The 27,475-nt window shown below is 45.9% G+C and overlaps 1 protein-coding gene across 1 annotated transcript in view; it reads left to right on the forward strand.

Annotated features, from left to right (window-relative positions):
- PEX6 (peroxisomal biogenesis factor 6) overlaps positions 1–25,318 on the forward strand; it is a 47,738-nt gene extending 22,420 nt beyond the window's left edge. Inside the window, exons 8-17 of the mRNA XM_083175325.1 lie at positions 1,310–1,505; positions 2,672–2,748; positions 4,661–4,784; positions 13,439–13,644; positions 13,842–13,903; positions 14,121–14,229; positions 18,144–18,260; positions 20,729–20,806; positions 22,300–22,439; positions 24,568–25,318. Coding sequence (XP_083031451.1) covers positions 1,310–1,505; positions 2,672–2,748; positions 4,661–4,784; positions 13,439–13,644; positions 13,842–13,903; positions 14,121–14,229; positions 18,144–18,260; positions 20,729–20,806; positions 22,300–22,439; positions 24,568–24,716 — 1,258 coding nt within the window. The 3' untranslated portion in view covers positions 24,717–25,318. The remainder of the gene's footprint in view (positions 1–1,309; positions 1,506–2,671; positions 2,749–4,660; positions 4,785–13,438; positions 13,645–13,841; positions 13,904–14,120; positions 14,230–18,143; positions 18,261–20,728; positions 20,807–22,299; positions 22,440–24,567) is intronic.
- The last annotated feature ends 2,157 nt before the right edge of the window (positions 25,319–27,475 follow it).

Below are 27,475 nucleotides of genomic sequence, written 5' to 3' on the forward strand. Positions count from 1 at the left end.
GTTCCTCCTTCCCATGCTGTATCCAAGTGAGGCAGCCATATTGGGTGCACTGCAGAGGGTAACACTGGGCAGGATAGGCAATGCCTACAGTGTATGACACATAATGAGAGATATAGACATACTGGGCAAGATCCTTGCAAGTTCAACCAAACTCTGCATCTTTCATTTCACACAGAGCACCAGGCATGGCAGCCATGTTGTGTGCACTACATTGGTTACAATAAGCACCATATGGAAATCAGCCCTATAGGAACAATATATTGTCCAGTGTGTTGCTCATTTTCGCCCCCTTGACAGTACCAGGAGAGGCAGCCATCTTCATAGGTTACAGTGGGCAGAATCATAGAGGTTTGGTAGATTAAATAGTGCCTTATATTAAATGTGATTGTTTAACATGGGTGCATATAGGTCACACTGTCTGTATCTAAAGGGAACACTCTCCTGAGATCACACTGTCTCCATATGCAGGGAACACTCTCCTGAGATCACACTGTCTGTAATTGAAGCGTGCACTCTCTCCTGAGATCTCACTGTCTGTATATGCAGGGAGCACTCTCTCCTGAGATCACACTGTCTGTAAGTGAAGCGTGCACTCTCTCCTGAGATCTCACTGTCTGTATATGCAGGGAGCACTCTCTCCTGAGATCACACTGTCTGTACATGAAGGGAGCACTCTCTCCTGAGATCACACTGTCTGTATATGCACGGAGCACTCTATCCTGAGATCTCACTGTCTGTATATGAAGGGAGCACTCTCTCCTGAGATCATACTGTCTGTATATGAAGGGAGCACTCTCCTGAGATCTCACTGTCTGTAAGTGAAGCGTGCACTCTCTCCTGAGATCTCGCTGTCTGTATATGAAGGGAGCACTCTCTCCTGAGATCATACTGTCTGTATGTGAAGGGAGCACTCTCTCCTGAGATCACACTGTCTGTATATGAAGGGAGCACACTCTCCTGAGATCTCACTGCCTGTATATGAAGGGAGCACACTCTCCTGAGATCTCACTGTCTGTATATGAAGGGAGCACAGCACTCTCTTCTGAGATCTCACTGTCTGTATATGAAGGGAGCACTCTCTCCTGAGATCTCACTGTCTGTATATGAAGGGAGCACTCTCTCCTCAGATCTTACTGTCTGTATATGAAGGGAGCACGCTCTCCTGAGATCTCACTGTCTGTATATGATGGGAGCACTCTCTCCTGAGATCTCACTGTCTGTATATGAAGGGAGCACTCTCTCCTGAGATCACACTGTCTGTATATGAAGGGAGCACACTCTCCTGAGATCTCACTGTCTGTATCCGCAGGGATCTGCCACTAATCGTTGTAGCTACGTCATCGCGCCCGCAGGACATTCCCCTGGACTTGCACTCCTGCTTTCTCCATGAGATTTCCCTGAGAGCTCCATCAGAAGAGCAGCGCGTGTCTCTCCTCACAGTACTGACCGCCCCTCTTCCACTCAGCAGAGATGTCAGCCTCACGCACCTTGCGCGCCGGACCGCTGTGAGTACAGGACAGTATAATAAAGGCTTTGCACATACTGTATACTGTCGTCATAGAGTCACTTAGAGCTGTGCGTTCAGCAAGCATGAACGAGGGGACTGACGATCTCAGGGACAACTAACACAACATGTGCTGTAGATACTCACACGTACATAGACCTGTTCTTACCAATGGCTCAACTAAAGACTCCATATTGTAGGACAGTAATATCTGTACAAGGCTCCGGGACCGGGGTCTGTATCGGGTAGAGGAGACCCCATAGTGATCTAGGGGCTGGGGGAACAGATGAATTCCCGATGTTGATAGACGTCGATAAAGTGTCATTTGTAGTTGTAATCTAGGAGTGACACCTGAAAAGATCAACGTAAGGTTTTCACAGATCTTTGTGTCAATGACGACACCTGTCGACATGGATTCCCAATGAGTGCAGCTCACTTTCTTCACCATTGGGCATGATGTGCCTGATTCAGACCTGTATGCTTAGGCTGCGATTGTTCACAGCCTAGCGAACACTGGCACTGACCCCAACAATTAACTATAATAATCCATCATGCTGGATCTTAATCACCGGACAATAGTGACGCGCGGGGCCACACATCACTATGGCAATGCCCCTACACAGGGAGCCCATTAGTCTTCAATCCATGGATTTACCTTTCAGCCTGGCTGCAGAACAGAGGGGTAGATTTATTAAGCTCGGTGAAGTGATAAGCTGTCTGGTTTTTATCACCGGCCAATCAGCTCCTACCTGTCATTTTTCAAACCAAGCCTGTAACTTCACAGGTAGGAGCTGATTGGCTGGTGATAAAAACCAGACATTTTATCACTTCACTGAGCTTAATAAATCTGCCCCTGAGTGTGTCCACTTATCAACCAGTTATGTGACATTGTTGTAAAACATCTCCATAGCTGCACATCTTCCTGTCCTCACTTCCAATCACGTTGGAATCATCTCTGCATTTATCCAGTGGGTTGAACGCAGGAACGCGTAGGACACCTGTTAGCTCATCCCACAGTCACGAGATCCACCGGTTACTGACTGTGTCTTCTTCAGCACATTACACATCCAAATACATTTCTGTTCACGCAGTATTTCTCCACCATTATAATATCTGTAATAAGGGGGAAAGTATTTTAAATGCCTTATATGCATCTTTGTGTATCAGGGTTTCGTTGTGGGGGATCTCTGCGCATTGCTTTCAAAAGCCGGGCATCTTGCTTGTGCCAGAGTCCGAAATTCATGGTAAGATTTCCTCTTCGTTTCCGCATATTACAGCTGCCAATATTTACATCTAGTCTGCATTTTACTGGACCCTGTCCTAAATCTCTTTTCTTGAGTAGTTTACTTCCTTCATCTTCATTTATACAGTGCTCTGCTTCTCTCCTCTCCTGTGCCCTGCTTCTCTCCTCTCCTGTGCCCTGCTTCTCTGCTCTCCTGTGCCCTGCTTCTCTACTTCTCTCCTGTGCTCTGCTTCTCTCCTCTCCTGTGTCTGCTTCTCTACTCTGCTTCTCTTCTCTCCTGTGCTCTGCTTCTCTACTCTGCTTCTCTTCTCTCCTGTGCCCTGCTTCTCTGCTCTGCTTCTCTTTTATCCTGTGCCCTGCTTCTCTGCTTCTCTTTTCTCCTGTGCCCTGCTTCTCTGCGCTGCTTCTCTTTTCTCCTGTGCCCTGCTTCTCTGCTCTGCTTCTCTTTTCTACTGTGCCCTGCTACTCTGCCCTGCTTCTGTTCTCTCCTGTGCCCTGCTTCTCTGCTCTACCTCTCTTCTCTCCTGTGCCCTGCTTCTCTGCTCTACTTCTCTTCTCTCCTGTGCTCTGCTTCTCTGCTCTACTTCTGTTTTCTCCTATGCTCTGCTTCTCTTCTCTCCTGTACCCTGCTTCTCTGCTCTACTTCTGTTCTCTACTGTGCTCTGGTTCTCTCCTCTCCTGTGCACTGCTTCTATCCTCTCCTGTGCCCTGCTTCTCTGCTCTGCCTCTGTCCTCTCCTGTGCCCTGCTTCTCTGCTCTACTTCTGTTCTCCTGTGCTTTACTTCTCTTCTCTCCTGTGCTCTGCTTCTCTCCTCTCCCGTGCCCTGCTTCTCTTCATTCCTGTGCCTTGCTTCTCTGCTCTGCTTCTGTCCTCTCCTTTGCCCTGCTTCTGTCATCTCCTGTGCCTTGCTTCTCTACTTTACTACTGTTCTTGCCTGTGCCCTGCTTCTCTCCTCTCCTGTGCTCTGCTTTTCTGCTCTACTTCTCTCCTCTCCTGTGCCCTGCTTCTCTGCTCTACTTCTCTTCTCTCCTGTGCTCTGCTTCTCTGCTCTACTTCTGTTTTCTCCTATGCTCTGCTTCTCTTCTCTACTGTACCCTGCTTCTCTGCTCTACTTCTGTTCTCTACTGTGCTCTGGTTCTCTCCTCTCCTGTGCACTGCTTCTATCCTCTCCTGTGCCCTGCTTCTCTGCTCTGCTTCTGTCCTCTCCTGTGCCCTGCTTCTCTGCTCTACTTCTGTTCTCCTGTGCTTTGCTTCTCTTCTCTCCTGTGCTCTGCTTCTATTCTCTCCTGTGCCCCCTGCTTCTCTCCTCTACTGTGCCCTGCTTCTCTGCCCTACTTCTTTTCTCTCCTGTGCTTTGCTTCTCTCCTCTCCTGTGCCCTGCTTCTCTTCTCTCCTGTGCCCTGCTTCTCTTCTCTCCTGTGCTCTACTTCTCTCCTCTCCTGTGCCCTGCTTCTCTTCATTCCTGTGCCTTGCTTCTCTGCTCTGATTCTGTCCTCTCCTGTGCCTTGCTTCTCTACTTTACTTCTGTTCTTGCCTGTGCTCTGCTTCTCTCCTCTCCTGTGCTCTGCTTTTCTGCTCTACTTCTCTCCTCTCCTGTGCCCTGCTTCTCTGCTCTACTTCTCTTCATTCCTGTGCCCTGCTTCTCTTCTCTGCTTCTGTCCTCTCCTGTGCCCTGCTTCTCTACTTTACATCTGTTCTTTCCTGTGCCCTGCTTCTCTTCTCTCCTGTAGAGTTTCTCTGCTCTAAGCTCGGCCTCACCCCTGTCCTGCGCTCGGCCTCGCCCCTCTCCTGCGCTCGGCCTCGCCCCTCTCCTGCGCTCGGCCTCGCCCCTCTCCTGCGCTCGGCCTCGCCCCTCTCCTGCGCTCGGCCTCTGCTATCTGTACTATATTTGTTTGATTGTGCCATACCACAGCGTTCTCACAGAGGCAGACGAGGAGGGACTCTTGGCCGCTGGTTTCCCTATTACCTCCCTGGATTTGGATAATGCACTTTCTGAATTGCAGGAGGCTCATTCTCAAGAGATTGGTGCTCCCAAGGTAAGTCCGTGGTCTCCTTATATCTGTGCCCCACTGGAGATACCCCATGCTACTATATGTAATGTCTAGGCTGAGGATTTTATTAATATTTGGAATTTTGTGTCCCTGATGGGGGTAATGGGAATCCTGATGGGGGTAACGGGAATGATGTGTCCCTGATGGGGGTAACGGAAATAGCCCCCTGATGGGGCTAACAGTAGCAATGTAAACATGATGGGGCTAATGGAAGTTTATTCCTGTATCCTTTGTCCCCCTAAATACTTTTACTTTAACCCTTTGCCAACATCTCCATGAGAGATATGTGCAAAATATCCGCCAATAATACCGGCCTCGCTGGTTGAGGGGGCGGGGTCACGACGGCGTGCGTGTGAGGGAGGATGACTGAGCTGACCGGCGTCTCCATCTCCAGCCGGTAAAACCCTTCCCCACCCGTCCCACCTGTTCTGGCTTCCAGGCGGATGAATGTGGCTGATGGTCCCGCTGATGACCTGCCTGCGACCCGCTGCCTGACCCGCTGACAACTCTGCTGGCCGCCGTCTGTGGAACTGCCGCCTCGTCACAGCTGAGTGACAGTGAGTCGGAAGGAGCGCTCGTGAGAGCCCCAGCTGACGCTGATACGGGGGAGATCAATGCCGCTGAGACCTATTGGCCCCGTGTACTAATTGCCGGAGCTCCTGAATACACGCTGCTAACCTGCTGACGACCCGCTGGCGACCTCTATCACGAGCAGCTTTTTGGTCACTGTACAGCGGGGGGCAGAAGGAGTGTTTGCTGAAAGCACCAGCAGACTCTGTCAGGGGGGAGAGGTCCGTGGCAGAGAATTGCTGCCCTGTGAGTGAATCGCCGGTGCTCCTCGACAGAGACCGGAGAAGCCCCGGTTAGGAAACGTTGTGGTTCCTGCTCTGCCCCTGCAATCCTCCTCCCTCCAATTCATATTTGCTGGGCAGATACGTGCAGGAGCGCCTACCTGCTGAACACCTGCACGGAATCTGCATTGCTGACATATATTACCAAGCAGGGTGCAGAGGCAATCACCTGCTGGCCAGCTATACTGAATCTCCGTTTGCTGGGCATATACTGCTGCTATCAAGCAGGAGTAATTACTAACTGGTTTCCTGCATTAAACCTCCATTGCTGGACATTTACTATCGCTGGTGTGCGGGAGGTTGAACTGTTTGTGCCTTGCACTGCTGCTGAGGCAGAGGACCCTGCCCATTGAGTTGTTGGTGTGCATTTCTGGTGTCCTAAATACCTGGACTCAGGGGACAAGGACATTCAGAAGAAGTGATAATAGACCTCAATATAAGCAGCTTCCCTGAGGAATACAGTACATCGGCTGCAGTGACCCCCAGCGGATGCCAGCAATCCTTCTTCTAGGAGGAAAGATCCAGGAGCCGCGGCCGGCGGGCTAAAACATCGGACCGGTAAGTCCACACACACTTAGAGTTAATAATTGATTGCTCGGCGACCATCGTCAGCTAAAAATAGGAATAACTCTAACGTTATTTTGGAGCCGAGTTCTATATCTCTACAGTACCTACCGAGATACTATTGATTCAATCGACAAAAATCCATGTTATCGGATAAATGACAAAAACTTAAGTGTGTTTGTGGTGAAGATAAATGGTCACAGGTGGTGGACTAGGTCACATTGGAAAAGAAAAATTGCCTATTTATACACTAATAGTATTAGAGACTGCAAATCCTATTGGGATACCTTGCTTGCGTATTAAACTTGCCCAGGAGTCGGACGGAGAAATACCTCAATTGTTATCATGCCAAAAGCAGCTCAGAACTCTGCGGCCGCCAGGTTGGAAAAATATGCCCGTACCCAGGTACAGGTCCCGAGTGGCTCAAGGGAAAGCACCCCACAGAGTACCCCTACTAAAAGTGGGAACGGCTCACAGCAAAAAGAGGTTACTTTGTCACAAGTGCTGGAGGCAGTTACTGCTTGCGAAACTCGCTTATCAGAACAGATTCACAAAGTTCAATCCGATATTATGCTTCTGCGTGATGATGCACAGAAAATACGTGCAAGAGTAACGGAGGTTGAAACGCGAGTCTCAGAGATCGAAGATACTATAGGGCCTATGCAAACCCAGGTCAAAACCATCTCGGACCAATTAGTGGAGATGCGCAGCAAAATGTCCGATATGGAAGGACGGCTGCGTCGAAATAATATACGATTCATAGGCTTTGAAGAAAAAGTGGAGGGGAACACGCCCAAAAAATTTATTGAGGACTGGTTGAAACAAAGCCTAGGAAATTAAGCTCTTTCCCCTTTGTTCGCTGTAGAAAGGGCACATCGAGTTCCCGGTAGAGCCCCGATTCCCGGTGGTCCTCCTCGTACCTTAATAGCAAAAATACTCCAGTCTAAAGATCGGGACAAAATTCTAAGACTTGCAAGAAATATGGGGGACTTAAGTTATAACGGCAAGAAAATCTCCGCCTTTCCTGATCTTCCACAAGATGTACAGAGGGAGAGAACCAGATTCCGTGATGTAAAGGCGAGACTTAGAGACCTGAGTATTAAATACTCTATGTTATACCCCACAAAACTTCGAATTGTTGCCAATGATGAGGTCAAGTTCTTCCTTTCACCAGGGGAAGCCGCGGCATGGCTTGATAAAACGCATCCAAGCAAAAAACAGCTTGCACCAAATTAATTAAAATTTGCAATGCTCATAGTGTGGCAATAGTTCTCTTGCTATAAGTAGTGTCTGGAAAGTTATAACAACGTGACTTTAAGTTAGACGGTAGATCTTCATATAATGTAACAACTGTGTGAAAAAATAGTATCTAATTAAATATATACTAATCAGGTGGGAAGTGGGTGGGTGGGAGGGATGGGACAAATGATAAGTGACAAATGGAGACGCCGGAGAGCCAGGCACGCCTAGGATAGTGTGCCCGATAGTTAATTGCCCCCAACGAAAGTGGGGAACTAGAGTGTATTGGGATTTTGGCTGGGTGGTAGTTCTATAGGTATGCCTAGATGGGTAGGTGATACAGGGTGGGGGAGGGGGGTGGGGTATATGTTGTGTGTTGTTTGTCCGTGTGTAGTCTATGCATCTAATCAGCAATCAAAGGGAGGAACTAGGGGAAAGGGAAATTGCATCTCATCCTATTCTTTGCAATCGGTACGGATGGTGGGCAATAAGAAAATTTGGATAAAGGGTGATCAGTATATGTCACCCCCAATCGGAAAACATGAATATCCGGTAGAGATTGTAGGTACTTGGGAATGGTAGGATTCTTAACATGGAACGTGCGTGGCCTAAATGAGAAGACCAAGCGCTCCCTAGTACTTAAATATTGTAAGTCCTCTGAGGCGGACATAATATGTCTCCAGGAAACCCATTTATATGGAGAGAAAGTACTGGCTTTGAGGCGACCTTGGATCGGTAGGTCCTTTCACTCTCAGTTTTCCTCATCCTCTCGAGGAGTCTCTATAATTATTAAGAAAAACACTGTTTTTGAACTTCTCGCATCTGAAATTGACCCTAGGGGCAGATTTATTTTTTTGGATGGGAGGGTTAACTCAATTAGATATTGTATTATGGCGGTATATATCCCCCCCCCCTTTGCATATGACGTCTTGAGGCAGGCAGTAGATTTTGTGGCTGCTCGCCCTGATATATATACAGTCTGTCTGGGTGATTTCAATGCAGTAATGAATATCAGCATTGATAGGTGGAACAGTAAAGGGGGAAGTATAAATAATAAAACTGGTTTGGCCGAATTCACATCCGAGGTTGACTGGTGGGATGTCTGGAGAGAAAGGCATCCCAGTAAGAATCAATATTCATGCTATTCTCCCTCGCATAAAACCTTCTCGAGAATCGACATCATTTTTGTTTCTAGAAATTTGTTACAGAATATTTCTATGATAGACTACAAGGCCCGTGGGATCTCTGATCATTCACCGGTGTTGATGTTAACAAACGCAGATTCTCAAGCGGGTTTTAGATATTGGAGATTTCATCCCTCATGGCTTACCCAGATTGATGATAGGGAGGAAATGCGGGTAATGGTAGACGGCTTCTTTGGGGAGAACATCGACTCAGCAAGCTCAACTGTGGTCTGGGATACCTTCAAGGCTTTTACTCGAGGTATATTAATGAAAAAAATAGCACAAGCCAAAAGTAATTGCCGTGAAGCTGCTCTGCTATTAGAAAACAATACGATCGAATTGGAACAGAGATTCTTGCGGGAACAAACGGAAGCAGCCAGAATAGAATGGTTGGCGGCTCAGAGAGGATGGGTGGAGCATCTACAAATTATGACGAATCATAGATTAGTAAAAAATTCACATCAATTTTACTTGAACATCGACAAAGCTGGGAAGTATACCGCCTACCTCTCTAAGCTAGATAAACCATCGAACATTGTAACTAAAATCTACTCGGGTACAGGGGTCATGCGGGTAACTGCTCCGGAAATTGCAGAGGTTTTTCGGGATCATTTCAGCGAAGTGTATAAATCCAAACTCACTCATGCGAGCCATAAAATCGAAAGATATCTTAGTAGCATCAACCTTCCCTCCATCTCTCAGGAAGAGAGGAGATTACTAGACTCTCCCTTCTCTGCCGAGGAGGTTGAAGTGGCGATCAAGTCCCTAGCAGCAGGTAAAGCCCCGGGGATAGATGGGCTTCCGGGTGAGCTCTATAAAAAATTTGGGGAGATTTTAGCCCCAAAATTGTTACAGTATTTTCAGGAGATGGAACAGGAAGGTAATCTATCAAAATCAATGACTGAGGCCATTATCACTGTAATTCCTAAAAGCGGTAAGGACCCCACACTGGTAGACTCGTACCGGCCAATCTCCCTGATCACGACTGACGCCAAGATCTACGCTAAGATTCTGGCGATCAGATTGAACAGCGTGATCAGGAAGATAGTCCACCCGGACCAAACCGGATTTATGAGTGGAAAGTCCACAGCAATTAATCTGCGCAGAGTATTTATGTATCTTCAGATGGCAGATATGTCAGGTAAAAATATTGCAATTGCATCATTCGATGCAAATAAAGCGTTCGACTCGGTCGAATGGCTTTATTTAAGGCATGTACTGTCTGCAATGGGATTGGGTCCTAGGTTTATAAATTGGATCTTCTTGTTATACCAGTCTCCAAGTGCGAGGATCTCAGTCAACGGCTATATAACTGACTCATTTCCGCTGTTTAGGGGTACCCGTCAAGGGTGCCCCCTCTCACCCCTACTCTTCGCGGTGGCTATTGAGCCCATTGCGTGCAAATTAAGGGCAATTCTGAGATGCGGGGATGAGAGGGAGAATCTAAATAGCAATATCATCTCCTTATATGCCGATGATCTGTTGGTGGGAATGGCTGATTATGTCAACCAATTGCCAGTAGTAATAGATAACATGAGGGTATTCGGACAGTATTCTGGTCTAACGATAAATTATGGGAAATCACAGCTTCTCATAACTAAAGCCGAAGGGGATGGTATACCCGAAAGGGCCTCCCTTCTCCCAAGGGTTGAGAGATTCAAGTATTTGGGGATTATTGTATCGAACAACCCAGGAGAGTACGTCAAACAAAATCTTGACCCCATAATAGATGAGATCAGAATCAGATGTAAAAGTTGGCTGAGACTCCCACTAACAGTAATTGGTCGGGTTAACTTAGTAAAAATGACTATTTTACCAAAGCTCATATATGTATTCTTACACTCTCCCATCCTCATTAAGGAAGAGGTGTTCAAGAAAATCAACGGTGTAATTTCATCCTTTGTATGGCGGAATAAAATTCCGAGAATTAAAATGCCCTTCCTAACGAGAGAGCGCGGAGATGGGGGTGCGGCTATGCCCAACTTTAAATTATACTATTACGCAGCCCAAATGGTTCATTTAATAGGTTGGATTAAAGGGGATAAATATATCGGGGAAATAGCCAGATTTATATCTAGAACTATTCCCGGGCACTCCCCATTGCAGGCAATCCTGATGAAGGAGAACCATCACAATCTCCCTCCAATACTTAAACAAGCCAGGAAAATATGGCAATGGATAAGTAAAAAAATGGACTTCGCTGAAATAGATCCAGATACTCACCTATTTTCGCTGAACCCAATTGACAAATTAAAACTACACCAAGGTGGGAGGATATGGGGACACTTTGGAATTAACTCTATTGGTCAGGTTCTTGTTAATAATGGTTTAAAATCATTTTCCCAACTACAAATTGAATTTTCCCTCCCTAAAACCATGTTTTATAGATATCTGCAATTGAGGAGTGCAGTGACACAACGCAATCGGATAAAACAGATTAATCTTGCTGAATCCCCAATTAAAAAATTCATTAAAACATTGGGAAATAATAAACGCTTATCAAAATGTTATAAATTTCTCTCAGCAAATACTCAAGGTGAGGAAATGGATGGTTTGGTCCAAAAATGGAATATTAACATCCCAGAAGTGAATGCGGGAAATTGGAGAATTGTTCTTGAGGCCCCTAGTTTAGCAACAAATTCGTTAAGAATCCAGCAGGTACAATTAAATATCTTATATCGAACGTATATAACCCCAGAAAGGATTAGCAAATTTTCTCAAGGTAGCCGTAACCGTTGCCCGAAATGCGATGAAATAGGATGCAACTTTTGGCATCTCCTTTGGGAGTGCAAAAAATTGCAAGTATTCTGGAAAGGGGTTGGAAAAATACTTGTGGCACTAGGGGTCCCATGTCAAAGTCTATCACCCTTGGGGCTGATTCTCGGGGTTTGGCCATCCAGTAATATGTCTCGTGGAGACAGACAGTTGGCGATTAACCTTTGTGCCATTGCAAAAATGGTAATTGCTCGCTCATGGATGGCAAAAAGTGGCCCACGGGTACAGGAATGGATTAGCCTGGTCAATTGTAATATGGAGCATGAGAAATATTTATATCTTTTAAATAAGTCAATTGATAAATTCTATGATATTTGGGGGGCATGGTACTATTCAAAGTATTATAATCACTAAGTAATATAATCACTAACAATATTAAATGTTATCTTCCTCCCTCTATTCACTAACTGGTCAAATAACTAGACGAGAAAGATTATGGATGGACTGGTGATTAATGACCAGTGTGGCAGAATGAGATGTAACTTTTGTAGAAGATGGAAATTTAGCACTTTAAAAATTCCACTAATTAGAATTTGGAGAAATTCTGTATGGCTATAGACACTGTGACACACTGAGAAATGTTAACACAACGTATAATAAAGTATCACAACACCCGTAAATTTATTGACGGTTCACGATCTCACCCACGTAAATGAGTCACCGACAGAATATGAAGTTAGGCACAATAATCTTACACCTTTTATGCATGTTTATAAAAAGTATTATAGTAGTTACATTGCACCTACTTGATAATACTATTCACTTGAAGCTAAATACAAAGAATGCGTCACGCACTTCGGCACCTTCAGATCGTAGGCTATGAAGTTATGGATAGCTGTGAGGGCGGTGAAAAATGTAGCTGTCATCACACACAAAAATATAGTTAAGAATTAAAAAAAAAAAAAAAAAAAATACAAGCCCCCCTTTTCCATTCTCAGTCCCCCCCCCTTATATCTTTTTCTTAACTCTTTTCTTCTTCGATACTCTCTTTTCTATCGCTTCCATGCGTCTCATAAAATTAGATTGTTAATCCAATCAACCTATTTTCTGTCTGTCTTTCATATAACAACAAAAACAAAAGATACTGAAGTCCGCAAGGACAAATATAGATTGAGTATTTGGAATGTAGCATAGCGATTAAATTGTATAAGATGCACACGGGTATATGTATGTGGAATGTATTGTAACTTTGTCTATGTTTGTGTAATATGTATTGCTGTTTTACAAAACTTTCAATAAAGATGATATTAAAAAAAAAAAATACCGGCCTCGCTCACATTTGTTATATAAATTCAAATAAAAAAAACTGTTGTGTAAAAACAGAAGATATTTCCCATATAAGGTAGACATTACAGATCATTATGATGGATACAAATTCGCTTGGCACTCAAAGGGTTAAAAACCAAGCAAACCATAACGTTGTAGTGTAGAAAAGGCGGGGTCTTCTCCCATCATTGATAAACTCCACCCCCCCGCTCCAACCACGCAGTGCCCCTGATTAGGGCGAACCACTAAATTATCTGTGGTTGTGTTGTGATGGCACGAATATATGAATGCTGTAATGTATTGATTTTAATGAAAGGTGTTAATAATATATTGTCATAGAAGAATAGGTCCCTTTTTCAGATCTGATCGCATTACAAATTTGTTCTCAAAATGGGTAAAACCATGCTGCACTGCACGGGGCAGATGTAACGTGCAGGGAGAGTTAGATTTGGGTGAGTTATTTTGTTTCTGTGCAGGGTAAATACTGACTGTATTATTTTACCACTGCAATTTAGATTTCAGTTTCAACACACCCCACTTAAAATCTAACTCTCTCTGCACATGTTACATCTGCCCCACCTGCAGTGCACATGGTTTTGTCCATTTTGAGAACAAATTTGTACTGCGATCAGATCTGAATAAGGGCCATTGTCCTTGGCATTCATTAGATGTGGACTCTGTTCTGTCTCCCACAATGACCGTGTGCAGAGGTCTCGCTGTGTGTGCGCTTATCCCAGCTCTTCTGTCTCTATGTTGCCAGGTGCCCTGTGTGCGCTGGAAGGATATTGGCGGACTACAGGATGCGAAGCGTCAGCTCTTGGACACAGTGCAGCTTCCCTTGGAGCATCCTGAAATGCTGTCCTTAGGGCTCCGGAGGTCTGGGATCTTACTATATGGACCCCCAGGGACTGGAAAAACTCTGCTCGCTAAAGCTGTGGCCACGGAATGTGACATGACGTTCCTCAGGTGACACGTTGCCTTGAAGTAATCATTCATATCCATGCATTTAAATAGGGGAAGGCACGTGAGACTGGGGGCAGGGGGCGCAGGTTGGTGGATACCGCTGGTATACGATGAGGGCCTGGAAAGTTGGGATGGGATCGTTAGAAATGAGCAGTCCGGAACATGGGGGGTGTGACGACAGCTTATATTCTTTCTTACAGTGTTAAAGGACCGGAATTAATTAACATGTACGTGGGACAGAGTGAGGAAAACGTTAGAGAAGGTATGTGCCCACACACACACACATATCTATGTGCACTGCTCTATCTATCACACAACGTGCAGGTCTGAATTCTGTTCTGTACCTGCTCTCCCCTCACACTCTTTTCCCATCTACTCCACACCTTTTCCTCATAACTCCGCCTCCTGTCCGGTTACTTTCTGCTCTGTTCTCTGCGCGTCATTGTTTTATTTACGACCTCATTGTTCTCTCCCTGCAGTCTTCTCTCGCGGCCGGGCAGCTGCCCCGTGCATTATCTTCTTTGATGAGCTGGACTCGCTGGCTCCTAATCGCGGGAGGAGTGGAGATTCCGGAGGCGTCATGGACAGGTGAGGTGATGTCTCGTATCAGACACATAACATTGCGACTCAAGATTTAACATGTTCCTGCCTCGCTGCGCTGTCATTTCTCACCGTACGCGCAGCTAAGAGGAGACTGAAGTGAAAAACGATTACATGCATTACAGGAACATTCTTACACTGATGGAGCGTGATTAGCAGATATTGGGCTGGGAGGTGGCGTGTTTTGTCCCTTGATGTTTGGCCCAGTGATCTGCACCCCACAAAGTGCCACAGTACCCACAGACATAGTTAATGTAATGAGAGGTGCCCTTTTCTCCGATAGTTCCACACGTGTGTTTCAGTTTATGGAGACGTCCCCTGATGTGGTGTGAATGGGCGATCATACAGGGGAAACAGACTGATGTATAACCTGGGTGCTTTCCTGCGCACTTTGTAAATGAGGTCCCAGGCTCCCACATACTACATGGTATACTTTGCTGTGTTAATTCCTAATAAAGTTGTTTTTAAAATAAAAAAAAAAGCATACCCCAGCAATGGAGAAGGCACATGGGTGGTATGCAGGACACCGGTGTAGAACTGGATTATAGATTCCTCAGAAGGAATAGGCTGACCATGCCCGTGGCCGTTCTAACATTCTGTTTATCAGAAAATGGATGCCTCTAGTGGTGGCTAAATATAACACCCTATACCAGGCCGGGCCAACATGTGGCTCTTCAGATGTTGTCAAACTACAAATCCCATCATGCCTTGCCACAGTTTTGCTATGAAGGAGTGTTAAAACTGTGGCAAGGCATGCTGGGATTTGTAGTTTCAGAACATCTGGAGAGCCACAGGTTGGCCTGTACTGCCCTATACTCTTGCTTACGGATGGCCATTGTTACCTTTGCCATCGATGGCTACCATTGATGGCAAAAGTGCAACTGACCATCGATAGTGCATTGCTATGTAATGAATGACCATCGATGTTTTTACTTATCTAATCATCGATGGTCTATGGCCATCCCTACTCTTGCTGAGTGAGTCTGTTGAGGGGTGTCAGAGGCAGTGCTCAGGCAGTTAGATAGGAGGCTGGAACGCTCATTCATCAAAAGCACATGGTTGCTAGGTAACACCAGGTAGCTACGGCATACTGCAGTACTAGCTTACATATCTTGTACCATATAATGCAAGCATGTCCAAACTATGGCCCTCCAGCTGTTGTGAAACTACAAGTCCCATCATGCCTTGCCAAAGATTTGCTATTAGAGAATGCTAAAACTATATGAAGGCATGCTGGGATGTGTAGTTTCACAACAGCTGGAGGGCCACAGTTTGGACATGCCTGATATAATGGCTTTGTACACAGGCATCATTTAACATACGGTAAGCCTACAGGCACATACTGTACCACATTGTGCAGAATACAACAGAACCCTAAACAATAGCAGACTAGGGGGGAAATGTTATAGGATGAGAGAATCAGAAAGTGAGAGATTTGGTAAGACATCTACTGTTTTTTTTTTGTTTTTTTTAGCGGCAATCATTTACACTGCAAAATCAGTTTGATTTTGCAGTGTAAATGATTGCCGCTTTAAAAAAAAAAAAAAACCCTGTTTTTCTGAATCTCTCACCCTATTGCATCTCACCCTTGGTGCCTGATATGCTGTTGCTGCACCTTTATGCTAATGCCGTAGCCCAGAGGTTCCCAATCTTTTTTGATTCACGGCACCCTAGAGAATCAGAATTTTTTTCACGGCACCCCTAGGTCCAAAAAAAAATAATTAGATTGGGTTTATATGCGATTCTTAGAGGCAGTTATGTGGTAAAGGGCAGGATTTGCTTCTGTTTGTACACATTCTATGATTGGCAGCCACCAGCACTGGCTTTGCTCCTAAATAATTAACCATTAATAGTTTGAGTTGGTCCTGGACCACCAAGCCGCGGCACCCCAGCATGTGTCCCGAGGCACCCCAGGGAGCCACGGCACACAGTTTGGGAACCACTGCCGTAGCCAATGGCCAGCCTACTGAGACAGAACAATGTGCTAATCTGCCGCTTTTTATACATAAAGACGCACAAAGGGACATTGCACCAGCAATGTGGAGGGACAGAACAACCCACTGAACATGGCCGCTGGTGTCAGTGCAATTACATCATGCCCAATTTGGCTGCCCCCTATCCCCACCACACACTCTATTTGCCACCTGGACAAATCCTCACAAATTGCAGGCATCTGCAACTACGTTGTTCTGCATCTCCCATGGCAACCAATTGGAAGCTTCCACAGAAAATAAACCAACCACATGTGGCATCGACACGAAGGGCCACTTTTGATTCATGGACTAGCTTTCCTTTGGAGGAACTGCCCCAATCAGCATACTTAAGGAGGCTATACATACACTTATCACTTATGCGATTTTGGCCGATTTCACCGGATTCAGACGGATCAGCCCAAGAAATATGGTAAAACGGGGGCCAAATCGCATGTGCATTGATATCAGATCCATGCGTTCAGATCCGGAGATTGAACCTCCTGCACATAAGATAATTCAGAATCGCAGCCGCCAGTGCGCATTGCAGCTTAATCTGATTGGTCACATCTGATTTCCCTTGAACCCCCCAGGAGTGGTGCCCAGGGAGTCCTGCTGTGCGATAAATTGCATGTAAAAATGGCACATCATGTGCCAAATCAGATACAAGGACTTCCAGGGAGCTGCCGGGGAAGTACAAGAGAATCTGGATGCGACTTGCCCTTCAGACAAGTCGCGTTAATGTATGTGGGCCTTTAGTTTAGTGCGAGTGCACGTGATCGCTAATTGTTGGGGTACAGGTGTGGAATACAGTCACACCTTTTATGGAGCGTTCCTAGATGACGTACCAGTGGCATTGCTGAGTTTCCATACAGAGACACTACTATTCCGCTGTGCTCTGCGGTGAGACAATAGGCGATTCTCCGCTCAGTATACAGACACTGCCAGCCCCTGCAACTATACCTCTATAGATCAATGTCACTCTTGTTCTATCCTCCGGCACCTACACACTCATAGCCTTCATTAGTATCATTCTCCTACCAACAACGCAACAGGAAACCTGTTAGACATATTACATTCTGAGACTAAAGGTGTGTCTGAGAGTGTGGGAAACGGTCACGTATAGGAAAATCAGCGAGACAGCACAATGTGACACCGGCATTACAATTAGTGATTAACAATGCTGAAACCAGTGATCATACGTGCGCTCAGGCACATAAAGGTATCTTCTATATCTTTCTGTACCGCGAGATAACTAATGTCACCGGTTCCACAAAATGGTTAGATGTAACCCCGAATATCCCTTTATATTGCGGAGACGGACAAGTGTACCGGATATTCAACCCACTGTCACTCAACCTACGCGTTTCGTTGCAATTCTGCCTCTTTACACCATGGGGGGCGATTCTAATTTATTTCGCCGGGTGGTCGCAAACAATGGCACAGATGGGGGGGGGGGGGGGGGGTAGGTGGACTGGGGGATTCGCCCATGGGAACACCGAGCATTTCATAAGCATTCCCCTGAAAATGCTGGGTGTTCTCATGGTAATTCCCCGATGGTGAGGGGAGTGGGCAGCTGACGACAGCGGATGTCAGCTGCCCGCCCGCTTCCCGCACAGGGCGCCTACAGGTCTGAGCAATCAAATCTGCGAGCGCTTGCAAAATCATTCGATGGTCAGCGACCATCGAATGATTTTGTCCCTGCATGCAAGGCTTCAAATGGATGTTTATGCGAAACATCCGTTCCTCCATTCGCATTCCTGCGGGGGATATCCCAATTCTGTCCAATCCACAAGGAAGCGGGCAGGGTGCGGGAGAGGTGGCTACTCTTCAGGGGTTGCGGTGGTTCCGGGAGTGTAAACCAGTATGGCTCCATTAGTGGGGTAGTATAGAGAATTGCCCACTGGTAAATGCCTGTCTTTGTGTATACAGGGTGGTGTCTCAGCTGTTGGCGGAGATGGACGGACTACACTCGTCAAACGATGTCTTTGTGATTGGAGCCACAAATCGCCCAGATCTGTTGGATTCGGCTTTGCTACGACCTGGGAGGTAGATGACATTTTCCTTTAGCTGTTCAAGATTTACCACACTACCAACATTATCCTGCACTACCGGCATTATCCTTCACTACCGGCATTATCCTGCATTATCCTACACTACCGGCATTATCCTGCTCTACCAGCATTATCCTGCACTACCTGCATTATCCTGCACTACCTGCATTATCCTACACTACCTGTATTATGCTGCATTATCCTGCACTACCGGCATTATCCTGCACTACCGGCATTATCTTACACTACCTGCATTATCCTGCACTACCTACATTATCTTACACTACCGGCATTATCCTGCACTACCAGCATTATCCTGCACTACCCTGCACTACTGGCACTATCTTACACTACCTGCATTATCCTACAATGCCTGCATTATCCTGCCCTACCTGCATTATCCTGCCCTACTTGCATTATCATGCACTACCCATATTATCCTGCACTACCCGCATTTATCCTGAACTACCCGCATTATTCTGCACTACCTGCATTATCCTGCACTACCTGCATTATTCTGCACTACCTGCATTATCCTACACTACCTGCATTATCTTGCGCTACCCATATTATCTTACACTACCTGCATTATACTGCACTACCTGCAATATCCTGCACTACCTACATTATCCTGCACTATCCTGCACTACCTGCATTATCTTACACTTCCTGCATATCTTACACTACCTGCATTATCTTACACTACCTGCATTATCCTGCACTACCTGCATTATCCTACACTACCTGTATTATCCTGCATTATCCTGCACTACCGGCGTTATCCTGCACTACCGGCACTATCCTGCACTACCGGCATTATCTTACACTACCTGCATTATCTTGCACTACCTACATTATCTTACACTACCGGCATTATCCTGCACTACCGGCATTATCCTGCACTACCCTGCACTACCGGCATTACCCTGCACTACTGGCACTATCCTGCACTACCTGCATTATCTTACACTACCTGCATTATCCTGCACTGCCTGCATTATCCTACAATGCCTGCATTATCCTGCCCTACCTGCATTATCCTGCCCTACTTGCATTATCATGCACTACCCGCATTATCCTGCACTACCCGCATTATCCTGCACTACCCGCATTATCCTGCACTACCTGCATTATCCTGCACTACCTGCATTATCTTGCACTACCCATATTATCTTACACTACCTGCATTATACTGCACTACCTGCATTATCCTGCACTAACTACATTATCCTGCACTACCTGCATTATCCTGCACTACCTGCATTATCCTGCACTACCTGCATTATCTTACACTACCTGCATTATCTTACACTACCTGCATTATCCTGCACTGCCTGCATTATCCTGCCCTACCTGCATTATCCTGCCCTACCTGCATTATCTTGCACTACCCACATTATCTTACACTACCTGCATTATACTGCACTACCCTTCATTATCCTTCACTACCTGCATTATCTTGCACTACATGCATTATCTTACACTACCTGCATTATCTTACACTACCTGCATTATCCTGCACTGCCTGCATTATCCTGCACTGCCTGCATTATCCGGGTGTGTTATAGGGTTCCGACAGTCGGGACCCCCACAGTCATTAGTCCGACGTCGGGATCCAGACTGCCCGGACTCAGACAGCATGGTGAGCGCAACTAAGCCCTTTGCGGGCTGGGGTTGGGATGGAGAGTATGTGGGCTAAAAACTGTTGCAGTTCAAAGTGAAAGTAAAAAACCGTCACCGCTCAAAGTGAAAGTAAAAAAACGTCACAGCTCAAACAAAAAGTACATTTGCAGAAGTCTTAATTTTGCCCCGGCTTTTAACTAGTGCACCTATAAACAGACAAGCCAAAGCAAAATCCTATCATCTTAATTTTACCGGTTTTACACCGTTTTAATACACCGGTCCCAGGTTATCTCCTGCATTCTACATATATAGTAAATATGCTTTATAATATTGTATTTACATGTATATCAATCTTTTTTCTTTAATAATAGACATTAAATATGACAATTTTAGGTTCTAATCACTATTCTATACCATGGCAGTTTTAGGTCTACATGTGATTGTATTTGTCCCGTTCAGCGTGGTATCCACAGCACTTATGAGCAGGGCCCTCTTCCCTTACGTGCTGTCCAGTCCCTCACTTATCCCATCATCTCCTTCAGCCAATCAGCTTCTAACTGTCATGTGATAGGCTGTACTACGCTAGATAAATGACAGCAGCTGATTGGTAGCTTTAGATTCTCCTTCCCTTTAATCGATGCATCTACCATTCAGTCTGTAATACATCCCTGTAGTATATGGTGCCAATGTCACACTGATGGTAGTATTCGGGAAATCCTCTATAAATGTGTGATGATAGATTGCAGACAGTTCTGTTCTAGCCCTGAATGGCCGCCTCTGGGCGATGATTTACAGCCAGTCTTTATTCCTGACACAGTTGTGGTTTCCATGTTTCCCCAGGTTTGACAAACTGGTGTATGTCGGGATTAATGAGGATCGCGAGTCACAGCTGAGAGTCCTAGAGGCCATAACACGCAAGTGAGTATCCGCGTGTTGCGTGTGCGTGTTGTAACGGGCCATTGCTGTAATGCTGTACGATTGGGAATGTTGTGTGCACTGTGCTAGTCTTATGTCCATGGTTGTGGCTTCTGGTAACCCGGGATATATTGTCCACAAGAATATAATTGGTAATACAATGCCGTATTCACAATTATATTCAGGTGTGGATCATTAGATCGACCACTGAAGGTCGACTGGTCTTATGTCCACACATGAAAAAAGGTTGACATGCGCATTAGGACAACATTGGGAAGGCCAACAGTCAAAAAATCAACACGGTGTTAGGTCAACAGTCAAAAGATCGACACACATTAGGTCGACAATGGGAATGTCGACAGTCAAAAGGTCGACGTGGAATTTTCCCTTTTTTTTTCTCCCCCAAATGTCGACACACTCGAAATGGACACCAAAAAGTGCACCACGTTCCCGTATATACCTTTATATTCTATTGGACAATGTAAGTTTGATGCAGGAATTTAACTACTATGGAAACTGTATGGATCCGGGTGGATTTACGGGAGATTTCCTGTAACAATCCAACTTGATTCCTAATAAAGTTCTAATTACCGGTTGCAACTGGGAAAAGATTTGTCACTTCAGTGTAGACCTACCCCAATTTATCACAGCTGGAGACGCATTGTGCCTATGGTGGGTACACACGGTGAGATTCACACTATCTTTCTATTCGATTTTGCTTATAGAAGCAGAATCGAACGGTTTTTCCACATTTGATGCAGATTCGATCCCGAAAACAAAAATAGTCTTACCTGGCAAGACTATATAGTAGATATCGACCGGCATATCGAATCGAAGTCAAATCAAACCACATCTAGCCATGTGTACCCACTATAATACAGCCATGGTGTAAGGGAGGCAAGAATTCTGGGAGAGCTGTCAGATTGTCCACTTTTTAAATATCTACAATCAAAACGTCAACACCCTACAACCTGTACAGATGAAGGGATCGGACTGTGAACAACAATATCTGCATCACAAAAGATTTGTGTTACAATGTAACAGGTCCTGGAAACACCTGTGATATCATTACTAATATATACACCTTTTGGTGTATTGTATAATGCTGTAGTGATTTGTGGGTGCACAACGTGCGATAGGTGCGACACTATTGTGAACATTGGTTCTAAATTGTATTGGGCCAAGTGTCCAAATATGAGTCGTGTTTCACTTTATTATTTGTATGACATACTACGATATATCATTATTATTGTTATTATTAATAAACACTTACGGAGCGCCAACATATTCCATTGTGCGGTACAATATGGAGGAGATTGGTTAATAGCAGACAGAGAAAGAGGTAAGCTCGGTTCCCAAAATAGAATGTTCTCCATCCGGCTTCTTGTCATTTTGGGGCAGATACATTTGCCCCTATGGGCTGAATGCTCCTTGCTGTACTGTCTTGGACTATTTCAGTGACCCTTAGATGAATGCAGAGTCTCCTTATCTTGTAGATTCTCCCTGGACCCCGCTGTGGAACTTTCCCTGGTATTAGAATACTGTCCGGCTGCCCTGACCGGTGCTGACCTCTACGCTCTGTGTGCCGACGCGATGATGAGCGCCGTTAAGGAGAAGATCAGTCGTCTGCAAGAAGGTGAGTACCTGGGACTCTGTAAAGGGTAGAAGGTGGAACCGAGCTGTATGGTTAGATGCAGGATGGAACCTGAAGTGGTCACTCCGTGGATGGAGTTCCGTAATTATAGGAATGGAGCAAACCGGAGACCCTGCTTAGTTGCTGGGATATCCTCTAGTGTCGTTGGTTCATTGAGGTCACTAGACTTTGTTGGAAGCTGTATTTGAAGCAGCCAGCACCAGTTTGAGGTATATGACCAGGGTACGGAGCCACAAACGTCTAGCTTGTAGCTTTCAGCATTCAGTGTCTAAGTACCTTACCCAATTGACCAATCACAGCAGCTCGGTCCATACAAATCACATGGTCATCAAATATTAACCACGTAGTTTCTCTGTTAGGCCACATCCGTACTAGAGGTTCTCATGATGTACTGTACATAGACCAGTGTGAATAACAAGGTAATACAGACAAAGGCATATATTCAATTGATGTTGAAACTCTGTCTTGCCGAAAAGACGGCAGTTTTCGACATTAATAGGTCAGAAGGGGTTCCGACCTATTCAATGCTAGCTGTTTTTTTTTTTTTTATGTTCCGACCTGCCAGAATTCAGGTGGATTGGCGGAATAGCCGCAAATCCACCTGCTTTTGACGGAAACACAGCTAAAGCCAAAAGGTTTTGGCCACGTTTCCGGCAATCTCAATCTGACATGAAAAGATGTCGGATTGAGGCAGGGAGGATTGCGCCGGGTGGGCAGCAGCAGCTTACACGGCGCCTTCCTCCGGTCCGCTGTCTCCCGAAGCCTCCTGCCACCTCCCGTACCCTCCCGCCGCCTCCCATACCCACCCGCCACGCTCACCTGTCCCTCCGCCAGGCCGAGTGAGAGCAGCTCACTCAGCCCTGTTTCGGCTTCCGCTGTCGCCGTTGTCCTCACCCGGTCCCCGCACCGGCCGGGTGAGCATCCGGATTTGGCCCCTACATTGAATAATGGCTGTTGGATCCATTCCGTCAAAAGAATTTCATAATGGATCCGACATCGATTGAATATACCCCTAAGAGGGTATTCAGTCTCTGTCAATATGTCCAACAGTAGTAATATCGTCAGTTCAGTATTCAATCCCTATGGAGACCGGTCTGTCTCAGAGCAACCTTACATATTCATGCACGCACCACATCTTTCAGTGGTCGGCAATCATCGAAAGATGTGGGCGTTTCCCCCTTGGTAACATCCATTCGCATGTCCTGCGAGCGCGTTGCGCATGTAAATGGGTGGTGGCAGCCAACCATTTGCAAGGCGGGAGTTTGGTTGGTTTGCAAGGATGCGAATTCGCATCTGAACGACTCAACCAGAATAACCCCCATTGTCTATCAGCCATCTGGATACCTGTGGTCACCATGAGTGTCTGTCTCGCAGACTCGATGTGTTCTGAGCTGGAAACTCATGTTGATCTATAAAATCTTCAGGATTGCAATGGTCAACTCTTTAAACCATCAAGGCAGCACCATATGTTCCGTCATCGTTTTACCGTTTATTCAAGGGAAGAGTTCACATGCGGGCACTGTTTAAACGCCTAGGTCTGGCACTGGGACCTCAATGTCTTCTACAGGGCATTATCTTGGACCTCTGCCTAAGGTTCTACTGGCAATGCTTCATCAATGGTATTCTTTACCCAAGTAGCATATGACCCAGCATATCCTTTTTTCTCAGCATTTAATGCCCATGTGGCCAGTTTGCCGGCAACCTAACAGTTGTGGAATTTCCTGTGTGTTGCTTCATCTTCACAACTTGTGTTTTCTGATTTTCATTGAATATGAATTTTCATTCGTCACTAAAGAGCAATGACTCTCAAACTCGGTCCTCAGGACCCCACACGTTTTCCAGGTCTCGCGGCAGGTGCACTGTGTTTTGCCAACTGCCATATTTTAAAAATCCACAGGGAGACCTGGAAAACATGACCTGTGCGGGTCCCTGAGGACCATGTTTGAGAACCTCTGCTTTAGAGAACCTTAGGCTCCCTTTCTGGCAGTTGGGGCTGTCCTTTAATAACACACACTCCCGTACGTGCTAGGTATTTCAAACAGAAGCTACGAGTGCCCATTGGCTGACGTTACTGTTGTTCATGCAATGCCGTCTGCTCGTGTCTTCCCAGGATTGGATGACCCCGGTGCAGAATTGCTGCTCCGCATGGAACATCTGGTTCAGGCCGCGGAGCGTCTTCGCCCGTCCGTGTCGCAGCAGGAACTGGAACGATATGAGAAGGTCCACAAGCAGTTTTCTGCAGCATCCCCCAATATATAACAGTGGCTTTGTACAGCGCCCGGATGGCGAAAGGTTCTAGTGTCATGCAGCGATAGTTTTCAGAAAAACCGTTATTGCCAACATATAAGACGGAACCACAGCTGGTTAGCAGCAGGAACTGCAGTTGTTTTACATTCCATGGCTGTGGTGCCGATGTCGGGCACAATGTCTGAGCATCTGCCTAGCCGAACGTTCATATCTGTATATATACCTGTAATAAACATCTGTATATACAGTGAGAAGTGATGTCATCAGTAGAAGCACTTTTGTAGAAAGATAAACTGACGGTGTAATGGTTATAGCATTATGGCCTCACAGCGCTGAGGTCATGGGTTCGATTCCCATCATGGCTCTAACTGTGCGGAGTTTGTATATTCTCCCCGTGCTTGCGTGGGTTTCCTCCGGGTACTCCGGTTTCCTCCCACAAAACAAAATTAACCCTAGAATGTCTGTGTGTGCGTGTACATGTGGTAGGGAACATAGATTGTAAGCTCCACTGGGGCAGGGACTGATGTGAATGTTCAACTATACTCTGTAAAGCGCTGCGGTATATGTATGCGCTATATAAGAAACTGCTAATAAATATAGATAGATAGATCGATATCTGCATTTCTCTTAATCTGTCTATTACTGGGATACGGTCACTAGATAGAAAAGCATTAGGTCGACAAACCACAAGTTCGACATGACTGAAGGTTGACATGGGGTTAGGTCAACAGGGTCATTAGGTCGACATGGGTAAAGTCCACGGTCAAAAGGTCGACATGGGGTTTTTTCACTTTTGGGGGGGGGGGGGAGCCGACAGGCGGTATTTCATGCCCTACCATCCACTAGGGCGTGTGGGGAGAATAAAATACGGCGAGGGGACGTGGTGCACTTTCTTAGTGTCCATGTCGTCAGTGTCGATATTCGGGTACAAAAAAACGTGAAAAACCCCATGTAGACCTAATGGCCCTGTCGACCTAACCCCATGTCGACATTCATGCATGTCGACCTTGTGGTGTCGACCTAATGCTTGTCGACCCAATGATCCCATTCCCTATAACTTACTCAGTAGGGAAACGAAACAGCAATACTGGGCCCAACGGCTGAGACCCAGAAATGCCAGGTCCAACGTACTAGAATCCACAGATGTGTCCTCATACGTCTAACCTTAATATGCCGCACAGCGCGAGATGTCTGGTGCGAGTGAGCGGACAAGTCCTGTGGAACTCTATATTGCCTAAGTCAGGCATGTCCAAACTGTGGCCCTTCAGCTGTGGTAAAACTACACATCCCAGCATGCCTTGCCATAGATTTAGCATTCCCTAATAGCAACACTGTGGCAAGGCATGATGGGAATTGTAGTTTCTCAACAGCTGGAGGGCCATAGTTTGGACATGCCTGGCCTAAGTTGCATCTTATACTCCTTTTACACCAAAATCCTGGATCCGACCCGGCATTTGGAAGAAGGATCCGGGATTTACTCCATTTACACTGCGGTGCCCACCCGCAGTGTAGATGGAGGTGGCGCTTGGAGATGACATAATCTCCAAACGCCGGGACCACGGTGATTCCCGCCGGATACACCAATCGCCATGCTGGGGGCAGCCCAGCACCAAGGTAAGCTGCTGGGCTGCCCCGAGCCCCCGTACACCACCCAGCCGTCATCTGGAGTTCACGGGAAATCGTGGACGGTCTAGTGCAGTGGTAGCCAACCCTAGCCCTCGAGAGCTACCAACAGTTCACATTTTCCAGACAACCTAGCTGCTGCACTCATTAATCACTGACACATTTTAAAAGATCCACAGATGGAGCTAATTAGCTCACTTGTGATTCTGTGAGGAGACCTGCAAAACATGCACTGTTGGTAGCTCTCGAGGACTAGGGTTGGCTACCCCAGGTCTAGTGTGTACTCAGCTTAACTAACAAAAGCTACTGAAAGATTTCTACTGACTACCACAAGACTAGATAGCCAAACTCCAAATAACGCAGTACCGCATGTGGCCACAAGGTATCACAACAGGAATGTGGGAACGTTGATTGTTCAAACAGGAGTTAAAGGAAGTCATAAAAATACCTGTTAGATGTTATATTACAGACACCTAAAGCAGAATCTCTCCTGCAGTGTTTATTGCTTATCAAAGGGTATAATTACACTTTACAGATCTTCTGCAGACATTCCGGCTCCAATTACCAAGTAATGGAGTAATTGGAGGTTTCCCACTCATGGAAAGTCTGTGCTCTTTCTTCCTGGAGATGGTCCCTGATAGTCCCCTGACGGGCATGCTGGTACTGCATACCTGAATGGGAACCCTTCGCGGAGGGATAAAGACAGTGTTTTGTGTCTGTTCTCTCTCTGGAGTGTGATCTGTGTTTTCCTGCTTGTAACAAGGTTTCATCCACAACTGTCTGCATTGTATTACGTAAACTGTAAAGTGTTTGTGTCTCCTAGTAACCGTAACACCGACATCTACGCAGCATTACTGTGGTTATTAATCAGGCGCCTCGTACATTCTATTTTAGGGCCAGATGTACTTGAAAAGTGATAAATTGGAGAGTGATAAACCCCCAGCCAATCCGCTCCTAATTCCCATATTACAGGCTGGGTTTGAAAAATGACAGTTGGGAGCTGATTGGCTGGCTGTTTATCACTCTCCACGTTATCACTTTTTGAAGTGTGTTTGTTCTTTTAAGAAGCTAGCCACGTTTTGGAGGCCGCTGTGTTGTCTATATAAGAAGGTTCTATCTTGTTAGTGAACAGTATCTTTGGTATTATT

Source organism: Crinia signifera, chromosome 3 (genome assembly GCF_055691185.1).
Source record: "Crinia signifera chromosome 3, ASM5569118v1, whole genome shotgun sequence".
NCBI classification, from domain to species: domain Eukaryota; kingdom Metazoa; phylum Chordata; class Amphibia; order Anura; family Myobatrachidae; genus Crinia; species Crinia signifera.